Genomic DNA, 26,051 nt, shown 5'->3' with positions numbered 1-26,051 from the left:
CTCAGCCTCCTCGGTAGATGGTAATGGAGGTTCCTAGGAGTATAGTAGTTGAGTGGCTATGGGTGCAGAGATTTGAGCGTCTTGTGTCCCCTTGGGGGCGGTCCTATGAACAAGAATCCCGGAACAGCTAATTCTATCAGAGCCAAGCGCGGGTCAGAGACCTTAATGACGTTTTTTGGACTTTGAAAGCGCTTGGTCAAGGGTTTATAGCCAAGGATGATGTGCGCTGCCTTGAGCTACCCGCCCTTGTGCAGAAATATTTTTAATCTGAGGATCCTGTTCAAATCGTGAAAATTCACCAAGTGCTTGGCTGGGGCTGTGTGGTAGTCGTCTGCCAAGAAAGAACATGAACATCGTTAGTAAAGGAATAGAGGAAGAAGAAACTGTTACAAAAAAAAAAAAAAAAAAAACTACTCAAATTTCTAGAGGTGACCCCAGTCCTCGGGAGTGCTACTTGGTTCCCCTTCCTGGGTGGGGCAGTGCCTCCCATCGTGCTAGCCTCTCGAGACAATAAGGAAATCTTCGTCCATGCCTCTGCTCGAATCAGGCAGGCATGAAACTAACCTAACTGCAGGGACCCTACACTTCATGTAGTATTTTGTCTTTTCCCCTTTCTGACAGTTATAAACCTAGTTCACGTCATGCCAAGTGAGGTAAGTCCCCATTTTACAGTTTATGGTGTCTACACACCCGAGGATCCTGAAAATGTTGGGAGAGCACTAGGTCAGGGTCAACCTATAGTTTATGAGGTAGTCCATAGTTACTGACCCCATAGGAAGTTCCATCCCGCCTTTGAGGGAGGCGATCATGGGAATAACCACGAATTCGAGAGGCCGGTCCAAAACCAACCACTTACCCTCCTCGCAATGCCTAATTTCAACGTTATCAAGGATCGTATATTGAGCCTTAAAAGTTGTCCTAGCTTCCTCAGTATCCACTAACCTAGCATATCTACCCATGGTTTTAAAGGGGGAAAAGTGTGAAACTTGTAAAAAAGAACAAAACACAAAGAAAACAAACACACTTACTGTTGAAAGCAAGGAGCGCTCCAATCCAACCATAGAATGTGGTGAGACAAGCAGCTGCCTGACACCATAAATGATAGGTCATGGATTCCGAAGCGCCAGGAGCATGCGAGAGACAGGTGAAAGGACATTGATACGTGGGAACGCATGTGGCACGTGCATGTTTCACTTATGAAACTAAAACTTCACTTTGATCTCATAAACGAACATTGAAAGTTTTAGGGGCTACTGTGGGTACTCGAGGATCGAGGAGGAAGTTGTAGGGTCAAAACACTGGGCCGAGGCCCGAAGAAGAATAGGAAAGGTTGGGGATCAATTTGGACATACCAATGGACACGAGCCCAAGGAGCAACGATGCCTGAAGAGGGAGATGGATTCGCCGAAGCGTCAGTGGTACTCCATAAAAAAGGGGGAAGGAATTGAAACTGAAGGACATAGAAGTCATTAGCAGGCAAGGACCCTCCATAGTGGAACTACCTGTCGCATCCACATTAAATGATGTACACCAGTTTTATCAGCCGCATTAATGAGGGAATGACTTGAACAGTGCAAGCCACAGTTATGCAGGCTACTATCGTCACCTATTTCAGATGCTAAGGGCGACATGTGTCGGAAGAGGATGAAGATCAGGTAGAAATGGACAGAGAAGATGCAATGGGGGAAGAGCTATATAAAGGGGGGTAAGGGCAGTGGGAGGGGGATCGCAAAAACAGGAGGAAAAAGGGACAAAAGGAGAAAGAAAGAGGAACAGTGTAATTTTCCATTTGTATCTTGCTTCCTCAAGAGCCTCTGTGTAAAGCTTGATGCCTATTCGTTTCATGAATATGAGTCTAAGTCTTGAACATTAGTGTCCTCGGGCAGAACACCTTGTTGTCATCCTTCCCATCTCTTACAAATCTCATTGATTTGGGCCAAGTGTGAGGGGAACTTCTCACTATTTTAAGTGGGATTGGGCCCTTTGCGCCATTTTTCTGGTCCTTACAGCTTTCATATGTGCCTGAGATTTTCTTTCTATCTTATTCTTTTGTTATGTTTAGAATTGATTTTCTTTTGAGTATTTGGGTTAATTTTCATATTTATATTGACATTGTTTTCATGAGTTTGGTCTTTGAGTTGAAATTTCTACTAATTATTTTTTTTATATTGTACATGGTTGATAAAGCATCTCTAGTTTTTTTGCAAAAATCAAAGCTGCAACCTATGTTTTCCAGCCTAAGGAACGATAAATTTTTATTTGGTATGTCATATATAAATTTGTTGAATTTGGTTTGGTTTTGAAGTAGAATTTGAGGATTCTATAAATTTTGAAGTTGTAAGTCTTGGGGTTTTGGTATTTGCGTTTCAATAGGTTGATCTTAATTCTTTACCTTAAATGCTTTTTATTTAGGTTCATGTGATTTTTTGTTTTCTTATTAAAAGCTGTGATTTTTGGTTGATTAATTATTTGTTTGGATTAATTTCAATTAATTATTTGTTTGGATTCAATATAAAAGATAGTGGAATTAGGTATTATAATTTTGATATTGTTCCATTTGAATTTTTTATATTGTTATTACTATGAGAAAGTCATATTGCTACTCAAACTTGAAACTTGGTGTGTATTCCTCATATCACGGTCTTTGTTTATATACTTGTAGTTTATATTAGTTTTGAGTGTGCATGTGTGTATATATAAATCTTAAGAGTTTTGCTTTATTAATTTAAAAATTGTAATTTACTTTGTAGGTTTTAGCAACTATGCACTTGCAACTCAATAACGCTCAATGTTAGATAACACTTCTAAACTATGGAAAAATATAGAAGTTAAATATTTCTTCATTTTTTTCAGAGTCAATAGCTTTTCCGTGCATTTCATGGGTTAGCGATTAGTAAGTAATATTTTAGAACTTATTAATTCCTTTGTTCAGTTTGAGTTCTCCTGGATTAGGATATTGTTAAACTCAGCAGCTCATGCTGCTATCAAATTAGCTGCATCTCTTAAAGTTGTCTGACACTAGGGGTTAATTAGATACTCTAAAAACCCTAGACTCCTATGTTGGAAATAAAATAAAATAAAATAAAATAAAAAAACCATAATTTTTTTTCTCTCCTAATCAACAAAAATTTCCATTGAACTAAAACCTGGAGTTATCATACAAATAACTTGAAGCAAAATAAGAGGTGAATTAGAACTATCCAAGCTACCATTAAACTTGCAATTACTTGCCTATTTTGTAAGAGAATGGGCTATTGCGTTAAAATCTCTTGTGACTCAACTAAATTTGCACTCCTTAAAGCCAGCCTTTATGGCCTGTTTGGAAGTTTAGAGAGGGAGGCGAGTAGTGGGGAGGAGAGTAGAGGGGAATGGTTATCCTCCACTTTGTTTGGATGTTTTTAAAATTAGTAAAGGGGAAGAGAGTAATTAGCCCTTCCTCTTGTTTGGATGTTTTTAAAATTAGAAGAGAGAGGAGAGGAAATTATTTAAATAGACAATTTTTCCCCTATTTGAAAATGGACTTGCAACATTGGTTTATGATTAATTTGTTAGATTAAATAATTATGACTATAGCATGCAATATTTTTTTTTTTTGATAATTTTTTTTTTCTAATGTGAATTAAATAATCAACATTGATCTATGATTAAATATTTTTTCTACTTTTTTATTATACTAAAAAAAACCATCCTTAATTGATAATAATTAAAATAAGAAAAAAAATGTTTGATTTGTTTGTTTAATGAAAAAATCAACAAAATATTGAATTTTGAGTGTTTCTTTTATTTATTATTATTAATATTTTTTTTTATTTTGCTTAGTACGTGAATTTAATTTTTTGAGGATTCGGAAAAAAATTGAAACCAAAAAAAAAAAAAAAAAAAAAAAGAAGTTAGGGAGAGTGGCTATATGAATTAACTCAAAAAATAAGATCCTATTATGTAATTTAAATTCAAGTGTTTACCCACTTACTATTCAAAAAAGAAAGCAACTCAAAATTCTCAAGAGAATATCCCTGCTAAATATTAAGCAATAGCACACAAATTTCAATCAAAACAAATGAAAATAATTTCTCTAAAAAATGCAGAATTTCACACACTGAAACATTTTTTTTTCATGACCATACTTATCCATTTAGGAACCAATGCCACTTTGAATCATAACATGAGATATTGGAATTTGCCAAACATAGAGCCCATTGAGAATGCCTTGTCCATCTAATTAATAAAGCAAAATCTTTTATTTATTTATTTAATAGAACAGGGTCTAAAAGTTTCAATAAAAAATATCAAGATTCAACTGGTCTAGCAACTAAGGCAAGTCTAGACCAGGCCAAAAAAGAGAGCCTAATCATTTACAAACAACATTAAACCAGGGGCTGAAATTCCTGTACAATAATAAGACAATTTAAACTAGCACCTATACTAGTAAATAATATTGAACAACTAGGGACATAACCTAAAAATAAACAGTAAACACATGTTGTACAATAACAAGACAATTTAAACTAGCACTTATACCAGTAAACAGTAAACAATATTGTTACAATGAGCTATGACCATATTTGTAATTGCTAACAGACTTGTTTCAGAAAGCAAAACTAAAAATAAACACAAGCTGGTGCAAAAGAAAAATTAATCCCAAGAGTTTACGGTTCAATGATCAATTGAAAAGGTTTTTAGAAGCTGAAATTGTCTTGGAACATTTACTTGTCTAATTGTTAAAGAAATTTAAGGATCAGACATCATTGTGAACAATAGCTCCTTGCGCTCCTCCACTGGATAGCCAATAAAAGCTCTCAACATATCTGGATTCTTAATAAGATAGAGATAAGCCCTCATTCGCAATCTAGAATCAATTCCTATCTCATCCAAGAGATGGAACACGTCTTGCTCAGGAATGAGAAGACTTGCCAAGCTCCTCTCAAAAATTAAATTTCCTTCTCTAAATGCTGAATTTCCTTCTCTCATTGCTAAAGCAACATCTTGAATTGCTCCCATAATTTGTTCCATGACCTCATTTTTTGATGTTTTTCTCTTTTTGGCTTTTGAGGAGGCTTCACCCACATTATTATCACCCACATTATCATAGCTTTCCAAAGTAACTTCATTTTGAGTAACTAAATGATCAATATCTTCAATGTTCTCCATAGAGCCCTCTCCGGTTGAAGTAGCCCACCGTCGCCTCATCTCTAATGCAGTTTCAAATTGTTCCCCAGTTGCTCTATCTTTTGCATAAAGCTCAACCAATTTGTCATAGTTTGGAATTGGTTTGTTCTTAAGCTCTTTTGCTTTAGGTTTAGCCTATTAAAAAATGACAACAAAATAAACGCATTACACACAAAGCTAAAGTCACAATATCAAAGGTGCCAAGATGTAACCGTTTATATATCATGGGTTATATATATATATATATATATCAAGGTTCGATCCTCTTTTGCACCTTATGTGTTATATAACACATGAGTTTCAAGGTATTATATAACACTTGATATTTAAGGAATAGTTCAGGTATTATACAACACATGCCAATAGGTGGACTACACCTTGGACCTTGGGTTGAATATTATTCAATGAGCCTAAAGTACTAAGAGAAGTAAACCTTAATCTTAAGGTTGTGGATTCACTTGAGGATTAAAAATTGATTTTAAGTTTGAGAATTCAAAGAATAAATGTTTATAGTATGTAATGGTTCATACTTGCAAAGGCAAAATCATCAAGAGCATTCGTAACCACTTTAGTACTCCACATTAAAAGCTATGAGTTCTATCAAGGATAATGTACCCAATGGAATTACAATGCATTAGCTAGATATGAGTGTTTAGTAGGAATAGGATTAGACTTTTCTCAACCATTCCTTAAATATGCAATGTACTGGAAATGAAACTTTCACATTCATATTTCTTGGATAATTCTTGATTAAATTGCCTTGAACTTTTATGCACATAATTTTCAATTTACAAAGTTACACTTAATTGACATCAGTGTGAGAGCATGTTTCAATCAAGACTGTAATAGTTCCATATCTCTCATGGTTTCACTAATTTTCCCACCGGGAAAAGGATTTAGTCAGGGGGTCTGTTAACATATGATCAGTTGGTTGATATTCGTTTACTGATTTACCTTTTTTTTCACAAGACTTCTTTTGTGACTGTATCATAGTAATATGTTTGCTATTACTAGACATCCTCTTATTCCTTGTATTGTGAATAGCAAAAAACAAGTACATTTATAATTCAAAACATAATGCACGGTATGTTTTAAATATCCCAGAATATTAATTTCTTTCCCATCCCTAATTCTAGGGTCACTAGTGAATCAACTTAATACGTCACTATATCCAAACCAGATGCATCACCATCATTAAGCCAATACCATAACTAACTCACAATAATTTAATGCTAGTCCACACTTAGTATGAAGAACAGAGTCTAGCATTGGACAGAGGACAGTCACTAACAAAAACTTCCTTCACAATTATTTTATAATAGGTAAAGAGGAAGCTTAACATAAGGTTAGAACAGAAGGGACCTCATCTACGCAGCAGCTTGTAAAATGTACCACAAGAAACAATATGAACTCCTAGAGTATAAGTGACAAACCTGGATTAGACTTTCCCAAACTTTCGGTTCAGCACTCCACATTTTGGTGATTGGACTCCAAGCAAAACCACTCAATCCATTCTTATACACATCATAGCAGTTTGACCAATTATACTTGACAGTTTTAATGCGATTTTTCACCTTTTGCTTGTCTATTGGTTTTTCAAATTTTTCTTGCAATTCCTTCACAATATTGTCATAGGCATGTGTGGTGAAGACTAAACCATTTCTATTACCTAGATGATGTTGATGCAAGAGTGCATCAAAAAGCGCATCATCCATAACAGCTGTCCAATATTCTCTATCTTTCTTAACCACATCATCAATAATCCTTTTTTCTGACATATTTGAACCTATAAAAAAATATTTGAGCAAATAAATATATTTAACAAAACCATCAGATTTAGCGTGTTGTCATGTGCCAGCCCATTGAATGAAAAAACTTAACAAACAAACTTGCAAAATTTAAGACAAGCTGTTTTGGAAACAGAAATAATTTAATTTTTATGTTTCAAAAGTAAAGAACTATCAACAAGAAAATGGGAGAGAAGGCAAAGCAAGAACTTTTTTTTAGGCAGTCCACTCCCACCCAAAGTTTTGTATGCCCTTATGAAAAATGTATTCACTATCAACAACTCTCACTTTCCAAGTGCGGTCCCCCTGTAAAATGCCATATTTACACATTATCCATGGTTGAAATAATAAAAGCTCATTTTACCAACACAACTAAGCAGGCAAACTTAAGAAAAAGAAAGATTACCTGCAAATTGCCACTGTCACAGTGAATGAAGTTTATCAGTGAATGAAGTTTATTAAAATTATACTAAAAAAACTGGAACTTGCTGTGGTAGTGCTGCTCTAATGCTTCGTCTTTCTAAACTCAAACTACTAATTGAGTAAGTTACTTGTCTCCTTTGAGGCCTCCTTCGAAATATTAACCAATAGGCAACAAGACAAACTACATAAGCAACTGCCATTCGACGTCTCCATTCCCAATCCCATAATCCACGTCTCCATTCCCAAATTTGCAATACACGTCTCCTTTTATTCTCTTGTCTATCCATCTAATAAAATTATCCCATGACAGCAAAGCTATTACAATCCATGATATGCATAAATACATTAAGCTATTACAATTCAATGTGTTTTTGTGTAATCTATTATATAAGAATATAAAACTTAGAAAGTATTTGGCTTGCTAGTCAAATGCCACTTCATGGTTATACTAATGACTAAAACTAAAATCAAATAAAAGAAACAACTTCATAGCCAATGCATCAATAATTCTAGGTTACCGTGGTACTTTAAGCACATGTTTGTGGATAAGAGTAATTCTAGGTTCTTTTAGTATGTAGCCCTTTGGTTACATAAAGGGCCAATGCATCAACAATGATGGAGCTATACCGATTGCAATGACTATAGATGGCAAAAGCACTATCCAATGGCAAAACAAAAAAAACAAGTGATTGAATGGAACCATATACAGAGTATTGGCAGTTACCTTAATGCCCTTACAGCAGTGACCCAACTACCCTCACTTGTTGGAATGAGACCAAGACAAACACGATTAGCAACATCCTGCATGCAGAAAATCAAAAGGAATCAATCAGAGCAGTCCATCTTCCTGTACATTAATGCATGTTTTCATGATAAACTTTTCCTTTTGGACCAGTGTAAAATATCAGCCACTACAACACATTCTTTCGCAAAAATAGGACAATAAAACAGCAGCCTAGGATATCAAACTACAAAGTAGACCCATAAAGTAGTGCACAAGTACTACCACTCTTAAGTTGCATCGACATTTTCAGAAGCAAAATGTACACATCCTACAAAATTGGTTAAGCATATTCATATCAACCCAATTGGAATCACAACTTTAGTTACCACCCAACATAGCATGACCAAAATTATAGGATCTCCATACCATTACAAACAGAACCACCTTACATTCCAATACACACTATCACAGCACATCGAAACATATAACCCTTAAACCATTGTCTTCTAGGTAAAAAGAAGACAATTATCTATAATACTATTGTTCAAACAGGATTGAGCTATCTTCTTTTAATATTACTTCAGCAATTAAAAATTCCAACAAAATATAAACAACCCAGAAAATCTTTAATAGATTCAAAGCCTCTAAGCTACTTAAACTGTCTGTTTCAATTGGTTTGCTTAAGCTGATTTCAAATCAAGAAATTACCCAAATCAGAAACCCATTCACAAAAAACAAGAAATTACCCAATAAAAATAAACAAGAAACACAGATCCATATATAGCTACAATATACAAATTTATGCAAGTTCACAATCTAGACTCACTCAAGCACTTTATCAAATACGTTATGAGCAATTCTTTGAAACTTTAAAATTTAAGAAAACAAAAAGCAATCAGATTCAAAACCCACCCACAAATAACATGTTATTACCCTCATAAAATCACAATTAATAAGAAATTATCCAATAAAATCAAAATTTTAAGAACATAGTTATTTGATCCAACTCAAAAGAAACCCATGAAACAAAAAAAAAAAAACAGAGTTTACCTCTGAAAGAAAAACCCAGGCGTGAGAGATGATTGATTTTGAAGAAGTTGTGTGAGAGAGAGACAGTGTAAAGTGTGGAAGAAATTGTGTGAGAGAGAGGTAGAGGAGTCTTCAAGGCTGAGAGAGTTGAGAGAAATTTGAGAATGAAGAGAGAAATAACGTGAATAATAACGTGAATTTATTTTATATAATCTGTTAATTTAGAAAGGGTAAATTGGGGAATTTTTTTGGTCAATAATTTCTTTACTCTACTCTCCTTCCAAATCTCTCAAATATGGGAGAATTAAAAATGGAGACCGACTTGTGTCCAGTGAAAGTTTTCACTGGACACGTTGGATCTTAGACACATGTCCACTCTTGGACATGTGTCCAAATCCTGCCGTGTCCAGTGAAAATTGTCACTGGACACAAGCCTTGCCGTTAAAAATGAGAGGTTAGAGGTAGTTGAAACCACCCCTCCAAACTCCTCCAAACCCCTCCCCCTCATTTCTTAAAAAACTTCCAAACAAGTAATTGAATTACTTTCCCTTCCTTTACTCTACTCCCCCTCTTTTTTTAAACATCCAAATAGGCCATTAATGTCTTTAATATCATTCACCAATGGAGGAGCTATCTCCCCAACTCTTGTTATGATTAAGCTCTGCTAGTGTATCTATTCATTGTTTGCAATCTGCTTCAACTATTATTCGATTAAAGCCTACTTGTTTTGGTCTCTATTATTTTTGGTTTCCTTGCTTTATCAAAGTGTGACCTTGCCTTCAACATTTTACCTTGAGCATCTCGAGCTACCATTGCCAATGCCACACATCTCTTTGCCAATTACCGCATCATAATTCAATTTTATCTAGCCATCTGGTGGTCTGATCCAAACCAAAATTGATATTCCTCTTTTCAACATTGAAATATTGAATCCTCATTCTTGAGCTTCTACAAAACTCTCTATCTTTTGTTTGGTCCTGAATCAGAATAGGATGCTTTGCTCACTTGGGCAGCTATTGTGGATTACTTATTATTTCTCAATGTCCAAATGAAATCAAAGACAATAGCTGCTTGTAGAATAAACCTTTTTCCCATTCTACTCCCCCAACAGTTATCTCTATGAGTTTGATCCACCAGATTTTAATCAATTGAAGATTATTATATGCAGATATAGCATCCACATGCACTCCCTAATCAAAGGTTGAACAAGATAGCTCTTGTAATTAGAGACACATACACTTGCTAGTTTTGCCAAATGTCTACCTATTCAGAAGGCACTTGGTTATCTTTCACATCAGCTTATACAAAGATGATTGTTTATTTTAGAATCAATCAATTAATATATACATACACACACACATAGACATATATAAGCAGAGACCTCATATGGGAGTGCATGAGATCCTACCATATGATGTTCTAATTTTGTATTTAGCCTTTTCTATTTTACCCCTTTTCATTAAGTTTTTTTTTTTTTTTTTTGGTCATTGCCCAGAAGATCACATTAACTTATTTTTATTGTTATCTTATTAATATCTCATTAATTACCTAAGTATACACTACGCCTTTCTCTCTTTGTCATGACTTTTAGCATACTAATTGTTTTAGCATTAAAAACAAAAGCAAAAAAATAAAATAAAATAAAATATACTTATGGGGGAATATTGGAGAAAATATTAATATTTGTTATTACATTGTTACATTTTCTTTCCTACATTGTTTGTCTCTCTATTTTTAATCATTAACTCATTGTTATAATAAAGAAAACTTTGTCATTGACTCATATAGTTTGAGTAGGTTGATCTTTGTGATTCATTGCTACTAATTCAATTTTTAATATCTCAAAATGTATATGTTTCTTGGCTCTAATTATTAAATCAGTTTACTTTTTCTTTATAATATATGTACAATATTCTACAAAACCGTCTTACATAAAACATCATAACATTATCTGTGCATCGCACGAGCAACTTACTAGTAATAATAAAAAATAAATAATTCTCTTGTACAACACATAAGAAATGGTCCATTCTAAATTGAACAGCTCTAAGATCAAGTTCCAGATTTATCATAAAGGCATCCAATGGTTTTAACATACTAATCTTTGATCATCACATCCTCTCTTTTGCTCCATAACCTAATAGAGGAGGAGAGTTCAGATATGATTTTCTTTGAAAAGTTCAAATAATACAAATAATTTAAAATCTGACATTTCAATTTCCTTTTCTTTAATAGCCAATGTGGCATTATTATTTTAAGGTTTTTGTTAGTGGATACATGGTATAATCTCAAAAATTTATTTTAGAATGAAATGTTAAGAATAAAAGAAATCAATCTAGTAGAGTGTCCTAAAAATCTAGAGGGTCTCGATTTGAAATAGAGAAGATTTTGTTATGAAAAGCTCAACATTTTCCTTCTAAACTAAAATTTGTAACTAATTTAAGAAAACAACATCATTTTGCCACAAAAAAAGGAAAAAATTAAAATGGGACTACCTATCTCCTAGAAAATTATCTTTATAAACTTATTTACAAATTTACACAATCTAATCTCAAGTCTAAATAAGTATATGTTTATACTTATGTACATATAAGCATATAATATTATATATACTTCAATTGAAGCACATAAGTTTTAAAAATACAAGGTTCACATTATGTATATACATATATAACTTAAATTGAGGCATGTAATTTTCAACAATATATGGTTGGTGAATCTTTTTTTTTTTTTTTTTTAAAAGATTATAAAAGAAATCATTATATCTAATTAATTCAATAAATATAATTTTAGCAAAAATTTAGCTATTAATTATTATTATAGATTTGTATATTTGTTATTTGCATAGAGTTATGGGAGTAGTCAGTTCATTTATGATTATCTTTTTCTTAATCTTCATTCTTTTCAAGAGGAGGAGATGGGAAATAAACTTATAAAACATGGTGGTTCAATGTTGCTGAAACAAAGGGTAAAATTAATATCAAGCCTAAAACATCGTTGTTTAATCGCATAGAATAAAACAAAATTATAAATATATATATATAATATATAATATTTATACATATATATATATACACAAACATAAGTCGGCTGTATGTATATAAACACATACATGATTTTTTTGTTTTTGTTTTGAGTCATAATTGGTGAGTAGATCTCAACGAATCTCTAAACTTAGAATTTCTTTGTATTGCGACGGTTGGACAATGACAGAGAAGAACAGAAAGGTTTAATTCTTAAGACCAATGTCTTGTAATTTTTTTTCATAGAATGTAATAAGGACTATAGCCATGTAATTTTATATTTCTTTTGATCCAGTGATATATTCATTCAATTGTTCAATAAAGAGGTATATTCATAAAGGTTTCTGTTTTTTCCATAATGAAATAAGCGGTGACTCCATAAACACACACAAACCTAACACATTCTCTAAGGATTTCTAAGTAAGGATGCCAATACCGTATTAGCCATTAAATTGGTATTTGTTCTCCTTTAAAATGTATTGGATAAAATATTGGGATGTATTGAACCGAAGATTTTTTGGGTGCTCCGACCGGTATAGTAAAAAAATAATTAAAAATGTTAAAAACTTATAAAACATGTTATTTAAATTAATAAATTGGGTTATTTTATTTAAGCTAATATTTTGCCTTATTTTAAACTATATGTTTATAAACATGTAAACTATTAAAACCTACATACATATATACATACATAATATATGTTTATATATGTATTTTATATTTATTTACATGTTTATAAACATATGTTATTTATGTAAATATATGGATGTTAGTAACTTTGAAACAGTACACTAGTATTATATGTTATAGAAACTTATTGTTCCTTGGTCCAAACTAAAATGACCATCGTCATAAAATTGACTCCCTTGTATATATATAAAAGCAGAGACCTCATATAGGAAATATGAGATTTTGCTAAGGGGCGCATTCTATGTAAAGAGAATTGAAATATTCTCAAGTGCTACATTAAAGACTTCGTATCATTTGATTCAATGTTCCAAGACTTTTCATCCCTCACACATACACACAAAACTCTTTGTGTTTTAATTCACAATTTTCACCTCTTGCACTTCTTCCTTTTTATATATACCTACCCATAACCCTTCATGTCATCCTATGTCAAATAGACACAAGCCAAAAGTGATGTTATTTACTTTTAATCTTTTAGGGACACCTACCTAGCTCTAATATTGTTGTTTCATCTAATCCTAACCCGTATAAGTTGGCTACAACCAAAGAAGGGGGGTTTGCATTTTATATTAAGCGACAATGACAATTACGATTTTAATGTTAAGGTCGGACGTTGTGGATTTGTAGGTTTTGTAAATGATGTAATTGATTGTGTGTGTTTGTGATGTGTATTTTGTTTTAGAATTAAGAAGAAAGAAAGACACATTCTATATCAACTTTTATTCAGTAAAATTCCTCCAATTTTTTTTTTTTTTAAGAAAAAAAATTCTCATTACTTCATTTGAATACTTATAATGGATATGTGTATGAAATTTATAATTGTTGCTTTTTATGATGAACTTATTATCAGTAAATTTCTATAACAATTATGCTATAATACATATACAACATTTTCCAAAACCATTTTACATAAAACTTTACAATATTATCTGTGCATTGCACGGGTAACTTACTAGTAATATTTATGTATTGCCCCCTTTCCCTTCTCTTACTAAATGAAATCAGTATTACAAAATCAATTCTCATAGCACAACAAATTATAAGTCTACTTGAATTATTGAATCAACCAAACATCATACAAACAATCCAATACATAGAAAAGTTTAAAGGTTATGTTGGGTAGACTACCAAAGGAACACAACAATTGGCCCTCCTGAAAACCATGTCCAGCCCCCAAAATTATTATTATTATTATTGTTGTTGGAAAATTTAGACCCCGGTTGATAGAATTAACAATTTTTAAACCCAAGTTGTTAAATAGATTTATTATGAATAAAACTTGTTAAAACAAACAAATATCAATATCATGTAAAAATCATGCAGCGGAAAAATAAATAAGACAAGATATGATGACCCAGGAAAATCAATGAAATAAACTAGTTTCACAGTAAAAAACCTGGAAAGAAACCTTCCTGAAAAGCAATCTTTTATAGTAAAGAGAAGTTTCAGATCTAGTACAAAACCTTTGTCTCTATACTCTACAATCTTCGTAGATGAACTCATAGTAGAAATCTTCTACCGCTTCAAAACTTCTAAACTCTTCAATATATGAACACCACCCTTTTGATGCACGAATCCTAGTACGTGACTAACCAATTGTGCAGATCCTAGTACGTAACTTAATCATCGACTAGAAGAAGATTGTTGGCTGCAAAGTTCTTCACTTCATCAACAACGAAGTTTAAGAAGCACTTGGTTACAAAACCCTAAGGCGCAAAGACTCAGTAGCTTCTTTCAGAGAGAATAAGGCTTCGGTCACATTTTGCATTCGTTCTTCTTGTATTCTCTTATGTGACGGCCTCTAAAATAAGCCTTATATAGGTTTAGGGTTGTGAGAAAAGAAATCTTACATATACATGTCATAATGGGCCGAAAATCAGGTCTGAAAATCTGAATTCCTGTAACCTCGATCAATCGGGAGGTATCGAGGAGGAGTCGAGCTTTAAACTTCGACAGATACAGCTATCGAGAAGTTGTTGAGGAGCTATCAAGGGGACATAAGATATCTCAATCGATCCACCAGCTGTCGAGAAGGTGTCGAGATTGCGATAATAATCAATTGAAGAGTTTGATAGATAGCCTAGCTATCGGGAGGTGTCGAACAGCTATCGAGCTATCTGTCTGCAGGTGTCGAACTATCTGTCCAACTTTATTGAACAACTTTTCTTCACTTGTTTCTTGGTCCAATCTTCATGACTTTAATACTAGACTTGAATAACATTTTTCTTGAAGTATTAAATACATCCTAGATCTACCCAATTACAAGTAAAGTGCGTTTTGTCAAAAGATTAACCAACTGCATAAAATAATGATATATATTCTTAACAAGTGAAACACATGTCTTAACAATCTCCCCCTTTGACAATCTGTGGCAAAACCACAACAAACAAATGAGCATATGAGAGAAGTCATAAATCACTCAACTCATATTCACTTGTTGAATACAATAAAATCTATTTTAACACAAACTCCTGAAAAAATTTGCAAAAAGGGAGTTTATGACAAGTAGACTTTGACAACCTGTATTTCTGAAACACTTTAAACAAAACTCATCAAGGCATCTTTGTGTAAAACAAAAATAATAGATTGCATACAAGTATAAGAAACATGTGTATAAAGAGAGAAAAGAAACAACACATGTAAAAGTAGGTGAAAGAAACATACATCAATATATATATATATATATCAAAGATGAGCACAATGTATGTAAACATGGTCACAAGATCGATGTACAAGAAGAAAGAGGTAAGCACTCCCCCTAACAAGATGAAACACATCTCCCCTTTATAGAGACATGTATTTCTCCCCCTAACATGTAGAATCTTAAAAAGAAACCACATATTCTCCACAATTTCTTCCCCCTTTTTGTCATGATTGACAAAGGGTACAAGAAACTAGAAAGCTTCACCCAAGAAACATAAAGATGATCAATGGGGCACAAGGAATCCATATAAATGCATGAATGTAATGAAATAAGATGCTATGGATGACAAGATAATAGAAAGATGCAAAACATGTAAAAAAAAACCTCTCTACAAAAAAAAATGTTAAGCACATCAATCCCAAAAGCTCACACACACACACACACACTAAATAGGTTTAACCAGTTTTATATTTTAAAAACAAGTCAAGACAGTTTATTGAGCGTACATTAACACATGTAAACCTTGTGATGGCCAAATCATATTGTACCTGCACATGTATCAAGAGTAGCAAAGAATATTGTGTGTTCTGTATGAAAAATATCGCAAGATTGCATAAGTGTATACATGTTATGACGATTTGAGATATGAAAAAATCGCTTTAACTTACACACAATCATAACTGTTTGATGGAGACTATCACCTTCGAGGTACATTCTATAACTCCCACATCTACTCGAATACACGCTTGCAAACATATTTAAAGCATTTTTATTCTTTTGCTTTTTATTTTTATTTTTTGCATATTTTTCTTTTATTTAGCGTATCATGCATGGGCATATAAGAGAAAGAAAAGAAATACTCAATGATAATTTACATTCTAATTTTGCTATGCCAAAACACACAAATGTCCTTGATATCACACTTTTGCTATGCCAAAGCATACATACGTCTTTCATGATTGGCGAGCAATAGTGGTAAGATGGTTATTTATGCATTTCTCTTAAGATTTTATAGTCCTACCCGTCAAAAAGAGTGATATAAGTGTTAAGTACAAGAGATTACTTAATCTTACTCATCATAAATACGAGCCACAAAGCTCACTTGCGTAGTTGTGCATAGAGATACTTATCTAAGCTACAAAAGATACAAAGTTTAGAAAACTTTGTTTCAATGACCATCCAAGGTATACAAGTACCAATGTACACAAAATACACTGTTTTTGTATTTTTACGATTTTTCCTTTTTATTTTTATTTTGAAAACAAAACAAAATAAAAACTAAACAACTAAACAAAAACAGACAAACAATATGAAAGCATAAAGAAAGATGCATATGCATGAAAGCACGATTCCAAAAACAGATAAAAAATCAAGCAAAAAGAGCCCTACTTTAGATAGAAAGAATTAAAGCAGAAGACAAACAGAAAAAACAATTAAGTCTTAGACTCATTTCTCACCCACACAGCACGAGTCTTTGGCCATGAAGATGAAAAGACACGTGTCCTAGTATGTCTATTAAAGGACATAGAAGAATTAAAATTCTCATGAAATTGAGTTAAAAAGCTCAAGTAAAGTGCGTTTGTCAAAGAATTAGCCAACTGCATAAAATAATGACATATATTCTTAACAAGTGAAACACATATGTCCTAAGAATTATTATTATTATTATTATTATTTTGGGTTAAAAGGGGCGATAAGTGCTTGAAATTAACTAGCCATAAAAGGTGAAGTATTGGCTAAAAGCCTTAAGGAGTACATGCCAGTAGCATCTAATTTCAAAATTACAAATAAATCATCACTAGGAGGAGAATCTAAAACAACTAAGTTCCCTAGAAGGGAGTGGCCTCCTTTAGCAAGGTTTTCAGCACACCTATTTGCCTCCCGAAACATGTGGCTGATCTTGATTCGATGGAATTGTCCTAGGAGGTACTTGTAGTCACTAAGCAATGAGAAATATGAATTGTTAGAAGGCTTCTTAGAGAGAGCCAGGTTAACAATAACTTTTGCATCCAATTCCACAAGAAGTTGGGTAATACCAAGTTGGGAAGCTAGCACCTACCCATCCCTTAAAGCCCAAAACTCTGTAATGAGACTGGTTGCTATGCCAATGTGTCTCATATAGCCCTTGATCCACTTCCCATTATGATCACAGAGAAGACCTCCCCCACTTGCCTTCCCTAGATTCCTAAAAGAAGCCCCATCCGAGTTCAACTTGAACCATCCTTAGAGTGGTCTATGCCAGCAAACCGGAGTGACTATATGGTGCTTGAATTTTTGCCCTCTCCTTACACAGTAAAAGAATTCTCTAGCTAGCTAGATGCATGGTAGGTGGAGATTCGGATTGCTCGAAGTGTTTTTTAACACAACTCTATTCCTGTGTTTCCATAGACTCCAAATAGTGAAGGGGAATTGAGAATTCTAGGGGATACCATTGGCCAGAATTTGATTATTGCATAGCCAATTTTCTCTTATCCCATCTAGGAGACTTAATTGGAGGAAATTAACTAAGGATTGGGGGGTTCCCAATGTTTTTCTAGAAATTAATTACAACAAGACAATCTCTTAAAAGGTGAATGATAGATTCCTCCTGGTCTTGACACAAGGGACAGCTCGTGTTGCAGTTGATACCTCTGGCATTGATGACTTGCCTTACCCAAACACTATTGTGGAAACAGAGCCATATAAAGTGTCTAATTTTTGGTAGGGTGTCAAACTTCCATATCCAACTGCTCGTTGTAGGCCGAGGCAAGGCTGAAGTCCCATCATGAGAAATTTCTACATCAGTGAGTCCTCTTTCTCACCAAAAAGTTGCATTGGGATGGCTTGGATTTTGTTAGTGACCACCCTAGGAAGATCAAAGGAGATTTACCTCAATCCCATTTTCCATTTTGAAATTTTTTTGCAATGGCTAGGTTGTTTTCCTGCTGGGTAAGTGGGCCTTCAATAAACTCTCTGATAGCACTACCCTTAACCCAATTGCTCTCCCAAAGGACAAAACTTATGTACAGTATTTTAGGTGCGGTACCCTAGCTTCCCTTTTTAAAATTCTGACACGTGTCTCATTTACATTTTCATTTAACGGCATTAGAGACCAACTATCTCCAGTTAGAGAATTCATCTGAAGCACAAACCAATTTGCATAGGACCCATCATAAACCCATTGAATTATTGAAACCCAAACATAGACAGTAGACCCATTAAATTATTGAAAGAAAATTTAGCATAGAAAAGATAGATCAAAGAGAGAGATTACAGGATCTAAGAGGGTTAGAGAGAGAGAGAATGAAGTGGAGATAGATCAAGATGAGAGAATGAAAGAGCAGCTGATTCGCCATGGTTAGCTCCCTCAAGCTTCTCTCTTAGCCTAGACCTAAAATAGAACAAATCGGTGATGAATAATAAAAAGGAGGAGAAAAAAACATGAAAATAGTAAGATTAAACTAAGACCCATAATGCATTATTAAAAAAAGTTGAAAACTTTGATGGGTAGAGAGTACAAACTGAAGCTTCGCGGTGGATTTCTTCATAGGGTATAGGATAGGGAAGGTTAAAGAAATCAACTTTCTCTTCCTTTGTGGGCTTTGGATCCTCCTTATGCATGTGGGCTTTGGATCTTCCTTTCTTTGAATCTAGTGTTGCCATTGCTCAATTGTGGTGATTTGGTTTGTAGAGAGAAGAGCTTGAGAAGTCATCCATGGTTGGTTGAAAGACCTTTGGCATTCTGCGTTTCTTTGATTTTAGGGGAATAGAGTTTTTTTTTTTTTTTGATTAACACGGTTAGTCGTGATTATTAAATAGCAGAATTTAAGAGGGGAACCTAAGGTACTGCACTTAAGGTACTGTACCTAAGTTTTACCCTCTTCCAAAAAGTTGAGATTTGAGTTATTCCCCACATTCCAATAAATGCCCTTTTCAAAGACTGGAAAACCCACTTTGACAGTAGCCTAATTGGGGGAGCATGGAAGCTTATCATGGTCTTTGGAGTTTCTTCGACGTTGAGAGCAATATTCGCTTAGAAGAATTTTAGCCTAAAGCAACTCTCTTTCCTAGTAGAATCTCCAATTGAGCATAGCAAGTAGGGCAATATTCTTTGCCCTTGTCGCTTGTATGCCCAAGCCACCTTCCTCTTTAGGTTTGATAACCCACATAATAATAATAATAATAATAATAATTATTATTATTATTATTATTATTATTTTTAATTATATGCAACTCACATAATTTTCTTTAAAGTTTTAACCACATGGTGCCATGGTTGGATAGGTGGTTAATAAATTACCATGGTTTGGGTGACGGACAAAACAAGGAAAGTAAAAAAGAAAATTTACTGGATGTTGTGCAGTCTCACAAACCCAAGGTCATTGAAAAAAATTGCTAGATGTTTTTAGAGTTTCAAAGAAAATGCTGGGCTTCAAACTTTTCTTTTGCTGGGCTTTAAAGAATCTGTGTCTCTTGTCTACCGAAGACAAACAAACCCTCACAAATGATAAAAACAAAACATAGCACACATCTCTTGCCGTTTTAACGTTTCAAAAGTCATTTTGTCAAACAAGCACCTCAACTCTCCTTTTATATATATAAAAAGATACTTTTTTTTCCCTATTTTAGCTAATATTTTTCAAAATACTTACATCTGGTTATTTATTCTATAAGCTGTTTTATTAAGATAACGATTTTTCGTGGTTTTTTAAAAACATTTTTTTTTTTTTTTATACACAGCAACCATCATTCACTCTTTTTTTTCAACATAAGAAAACACAAAGAAATAATAATAATTTGTTTTGCACAAGCTATAGTGACTTGTATATTTACCCAAACATTGTAGCAAATCCCATTTTGTATAATAGATTCATAATCTGATGTGAATGATTTATGCACTTCAGTAGCTATATTTGATCTTAATGCTATTTTAGATGAGCATGTACAAATGCTCACATTTTTTATTTTGTAAAATTTGGATATTTGAATAGTTGTTAAATTGAAAGTGATTCATTTTATTCCTTTATACAATCTAATAACAAATCATTCATCATTACAACTTTATCTTGAAATTTAAACCATTTTTGTTGTTTGATGAGTATTATTTTTTATTTTTAAATGTTTAAAAGGTTTTATTTGCAGTTTGCTAACAAATTTGGGCAAAATGTTAGTATTAAACTTTAAAGACTAATTGAAGTAAAAGTTAAGGATTAAGTCATTGAAAGGTTTGTTTGTTTGTTGTTTTTTTTGTTTGTTTGTTGTTGTTGTTGTTGTTGTTGTTGTTTTTCTCTCTCTCTCTCTCTCTCTCTATTCGTGAGGCTCTCTGGCTCCCTGCCTTAGAACTTATTCAATAGAATTACTTTATCTTACTTTGAGTGATATTTCCTTCTCTCCCTTAACATTGTTATTGGTAGGGCCTGATTGGGCTTTCCTTTGGGGTCGGGGAAACAGTTTTTAAGTTTTACTTTCTTCTTTTTTTGCCTATGAAATGGATTTTGTTCTCTAATTGGAACTGTTTCTCTCTGTTGGAAAAAGAAACTTTTCATGTCCTTCTTGCAAATCACAGTGGAATGTTTGAATTTGTTTTGGTTGCAAAGTTTCTAACTAAATGTATTTTGAATGTCGAAGCTATTGGTTGGACATTCAAGCCATTCTGGAAATCTTGGAGGGAATTTAAGGTTCGAGATGTTGGAAATCATATTGTATTGTTTGTTTTCGATTCTAAAACTGATGCTGAGTGTGTTTTGATGAACGGACCTTGGAGTTTTGATAAGAACTTGGTTCTATTTAGTCAGTTGGAAAATAATTCGGCTATCCGAAACATTAATTTTACTCGCTCTTTGTTTTGGATTCAACTTCATGGTTTGCCAGTGAAAAAACTTAATGTTGACGCTGTGGAGACTGTGGGCACAGTAGTTTCCTCTCATTTTAAGAATGATATGATAGGGGGAGATTTTATGCGTGTTAGAGTTTGAGTTGATGTTTCAAAACGTCTTTGTTGGGGCCGTAGAGTTGTATATGAAGATGGTAAAGAAGGATGGGTTGCGTTAGAAACTTCCTAATTTCTGTTATTGGTGTGGCCTTGTGAATCATGATGACAAGGATTGTGATTGCTGGATATCTAGCAAAGGAACACTAGCCATTGAAACTCAGGAATTTTTGGCCTGGCTTCAAGCACCAATTTTCAATTATGGAAAGAAGCGTGTGGTTATTGTTGAAGGTTCAGGGGGAAGAGGTTTATGGTAGTCATTCATGTACAACGGTGGCCAGGATTGTTAACGTCAGTTCTATGGACACAGATGAAGAAATCGTTAAACCTTCAAACATGGAAATTCAAAATTTTTCAAAAGAAGGTTTGACAACAGTCCCTCTAATCCTCCTATTTCTGAGAAAATTCCTGATTTGGTGGAGGCTACTTACTCACTAACCCACGGTAAGGACCTTCCTTTGGTATCCCAAATTTCCACAGTGGATAATTCCCATTTTTCATCAACTTCTTTTAAGGCTTAGATTCAGCAGATTGATACTGATTTGAAGAAGTTTGACACAACAGAATCTCCTAAAAAAGGTATGGTCTATCCAGACTCTCTACTACCCTCATCTTTAAAAACATTCTTGAAATTTTCGTAGAGAGCACATTAGAAGTCAATAACGTGGGGATGTCTAAGGAGATTAGTTTAGGTATTGAGTCTAATATAAATTTTGTTTCTGAGACTAGTCAACATAAAGTAGATGATCTACCCCTTAATTCTAAGCCCTGGAAATGATTGGTTAGAAAGAAAAAAGCTGGGATTGCTTATGTGCAAGAAAAGTCTTATGTGAAGAGAGAAATGATTGAGTCTGAAGAGAATCAATTGGATTTACCTAGCAAACATTTGCAGGTTTTGAAAGATGATGAAATAGTACCCTTGAAATTGGTGGAGAAAATTGAGCAGCCCGATAGGGACAATGAGTCTCTTTGTTTGGAACTGTTGTGGGCTTGGGAACCTATGTACAGGGAAGGAGCTTGGTGAATTAATACGGGCTAAAGATCCCACTAGTGTATTTATAATTGAAACATGGGTAGATGAAGCCAGGCTAAAAGTGTAAAAAAGAAAAGGAAAAAGAAAAGAAAAAAGAATATATTTAGTTTGATGGTTTTTTTTTTTTTTTTTTAATTTTTTTTAAAATTTTTTTGTTCCAAGAGTAAACAGGGGAGGAGGTTTGGCTTTGTTTTCGAAATATTCCATCAATTTATCAGTTGAGTCTTTCTCAAAGAACCATATTGACTCAATTATTAATAAGGGGTCAGTGAAGCTTGGACGTTTATAGGATTTTATGGGGAATCAAATACACAAAAAAGGAAGGAGTCTTGGGATTTACTTTGTCATTTAAATTGGTGCTTCAAATTGCCTTGGCTCTGTGTTGGAGATTTCAATGAGAATGTGAGTAGTTCTAAAAAGTTGGGTGGTAGTTCAAGAAGTCAAGTTCAGATGCAAATTTTTGGGGAAGCTATTGATGAATGTGGTTTTCTAGATTTGAGTTTTATAGGGCCTCAATTCACTTGGCAGAAGCATTTTTCCAATGGCCATTCGATATGGGGAAGAATGGATAGATGCATGACTAATAATGATTGGTTGATTAAGTTTGCTGGGTCAAAGGTGCATCACTTGCATTGTAGCACTTCGGATCTTATCCCATTGTGGATTGTTCCCAATGGTATAGAAACTTCACGACCATTAAAGCCTTTTCATTTTGAAGAAATGTGGCTCTCTGAAAGTTGTTGTTCTGAAACTGTTGAAGCTGTTTAGACTAACATTGATTATATGGATCCTAGTATTCAAGTTGTCCATAAGATTGATAAATATGGAAAATCTCTTACATCTTGGAGCCGAAGATGCTTTGGTAGTGTAAGGAGGGATTTGGAACAAACTAGGACAAAACTTGTGTAGGTTGAAAAGGTAGCTTCGATTTTAAGGGTTAACTTCTAAATTTTAGAGTTGAGAAGCAAAGTTAATGATTTGCTTGATAAAGAGAATCAAATGTGGTTTTAAAGATCAAGATCTTTATGGACTGTTCACAAAGACAGAAACTCTAAATATTTTCACAGTAGAGCTACACAGAGGCTTAGAAGAAATAAAATTGGGGGAATAAAAAATTTGGCTGCCCAATGGGTTACTGATCCAACAGAAGTTGCTAACTGCCTTGTCAGTTACTACCAGACCTTATTCACCTCTTCTGGTACTTGTCAACTTGAAGAAGCCGTTAGTACCATTCCTAGTATAATCACTCTAGAAATGAATGCACAACTTACATCAAATTTCAAGTTATGGGAAGTTCAAGCTGCTTTAAAGCAAATGGCTCCTCTCAAAGCCCCTGGTCTTGATGGAATCCCCCCACTCTTCAATCAGAATTGTTGGAACCTTGCAGGTACGAACCTTTCATAGTCTGTTTTTGTCTTTCCTTAATTCTATTTCTCTTTCCCAACACCCCAATCACACTTTTATTACTCTTACACCGAAGGTGAATAATCCGTAATTAGTTTCTAAGTTTAGACCTATTAGCCTGTGAAATGTTTTGTATAAAATTTTTTCTAAGGTTTTGGCAAATAGGCTCAAGAAAATTCTCCCTCAAATAATTACAGAACATCAAAGTGCTTTTACTAGGAATTGGCTTATATCTGACAATATTTTGGTAGCTTTTGAAACTCTTCATAGCATGCAAAAGCACAAATCAGTCAAAAAGGGTTATATAGCTCTTAAACTTGATATGAGTAAAGCATATGATAACGTGGAATGGTCTTTCAGTCTTGTTAATGAAGAACCTAAAGGATTTATTCATTCTACAAGAGGTATTAGACCGGTCAACTTCTTTCACCTTTTCTTTTTCTCCTGTGCATTAAAGGACTCAATGGACTTATTTCTTAGGCTGCTCATCGGGGTGATGTTCAAGGCTTTTCTTTGTGTAAAAGCAATTCAAAATTGACGCATCTCCTTTCTGCAGATGATAGCCTTTTGTCTTATAGATCCACTTCTGAGGAATGCCAGAAAATTATGGATATCCTTGTAACTTATGAGAATGTTTGGTCAACAAATAAACAAGAACAAGACGATTATCTTTTTTAGTAAATCAACTACGGAAGATAGGAGGATTGAAATTAAAGATGCTTTGGGAATTATAGAAATAAAGCAGTTTGAGAAGTACATGGGATTGCCATCTTTTGTGGGGAGGAAAAAGAGGGCTAGCTTTGATTACATCAAAGAGAGGGTTTGGAAGAAATTACAAGGGTGGGAGGAAAAACTTTTGTCACAGGCAGTAAGGGAAGTTTTGATTAAGGCGGTGTTACAAGCTTTCTCTACTTATTCAATGAATTGTTTTAAATTGCCATTGGGTTTATGTAATGACCTTGAAAGTTTGATTAGAAAATTTTGGTGGGGTCAAAGGGGTGGTCGAAGGAAAATTCATTGGTTAAAATGGGATGAATTGTGTAAGCCAAAAAAAGAGGGAGGAATGAGTTTTAAAGATTTGGCTTTGTTTAATGATGTCCTTGCAAAACAAGCTAAGTGACTTCTTCATAATAAAGAATCAATATTTTACAAGGTGTTTAAATCAAAATTTTTTCTTCATTGTTTAGTTTTTGATGCCAAAGAAAATTCTAGGGGCTCATATGCTTGGAGCAGTATTTTAAAAGGTAGAGATGTGCTTAAAAGAGGCGTTCGTTTGAGGGTGGGAACCGGTGAAAGTATAAATCTATGGGCAGATCTGTGGTTGCCAAGCCTTGAAAATCCAAGGCTCCAATCTCATTTGCCAGAAATTCTGAATGGAGCTCTTGTTGTTGATCTCATTAACCCACTAACCAAACAATGGAATTTATCTCTTCTGCAGAATTTGTTTCTTTCCCACGAGGTCAGTTCTATTCTGTCTATTCCACTGTGCAGGAATCGGGTTGTTGATAAAGTTTTCTAGCCTTTATGTCAATCGGGTTTGTACGCTATTAAATTTGGATTCCAATTTTTAGTTGAAGAGCAGCAGAATTTAGAAGTTGATGGTTTGCTTCTTGGCTAGTCAGAAGCCTTGTCTCTCGGTCAGGCTGAATGGAAGAAGATTTGGAGCTTGTCAATTCCAAATAAGGTGAGAAATTTTGTTTGGAGAGCTTGCAAAAATTATATCCCTATAAAGAAAAATCTGGTAAATGCTGTAATTGTTGCCGACTTGGCATCCCTTCTTTAATAATATTACATCTTTCTTCTTCTCAAAAAAAAAAAAAAAAGTCATTAAATTGAACTTTAACAAAAAATATAAGGATGAAAATAAAAATTCATCCTACAAGGTGTAATATATATATACACACACTAGCCTCTGAGCACAAGCGTACGCTCTTCTATTTTTTGGGTAAATTTTAATAACTTTTTGATTTTTTATACAGAATGCACTAAAAAATTCAACATGTGACTCTGGGCTTACTAAACTTAAGAAGGCACTTTCCAAATCCAACTCCCACAATACATTCTAACATATATTTAGACTCAAACAACATGAAATAATTACCTCTAGACATGATGTTGCTTTGTTAGGAATGTAGACTCCATAATGAACTTTAGCAGCCG

General features: G+C 33.8%; 1 protein-coding gene across 7 annotated transcripts; it reads right to left on the bottom strand.

Annotated features, from left to right (window-relative positions):
• Positions 1-4,435: 4,435 nt before the first annotated feature.
• On the bottom strand, positions 4,436-9,317 carry LOC112012080 (uncharacterized). 7 transcript variants are annotated; one of them, XM_065780612.1, is made up of 6 exons: positions 9,151-9,317; positions 8,101-8,177; positions 7,360-7,663; positions 7,164-7,259; positions 6,600-6,952; positions 4,436-5,301 (listed from the first exon to the last, which is right to left on the bottom strand). In XM_065780612.1, exons 5-6 carry the CDS (start codon positions 6,942-6,944, stop codon positions 4,729-4,731), a joined length of 918 nt encoding a protein of 305 aa, XP_065636684.1. In that variant the 5' UTR covers positions 6,945-6,952; positions 7,164-7,259; positions 7,360-7,663; positions 8,101-8,177; positions 9,151-9,317; the 3' UTR covers positions 4,436-4,728. The 7 variants fall into 7 exon arrangements, 5 of the variants coding, with proteins under 5 accessions (XP_065636684.1, XP_065636685.1, XP_065636686.1 ...); XM_065780613.1 differs by having other exon boundaries at positions 7,189-7,259; XM_065780614.1 differs by lacking the exon at positions 7,360-7,663.
• Between the last annotated feature and the right edge of the window lie 16,734 nt (positions 9,318-26,051).

This window comes from Quercus suber, unplaced genomic scaffold (genome assembly GCF_002906115.3).
Source record: "Quercus suber isolate HL8 unplaced genomic scaffold, Cork oak 2.0 scaffold_242, whole genome shotgun sequence".
Classification (NCBI taxonomy): Eukaryota; Viridiplantae; Streptophyta; class Magnoliopsida; order Fagales; family Fagaceae; genus Quercus; species Quercus suber.
This window is presented reverse-complemented; position numbering and strand designations above follow the sequence as displayed.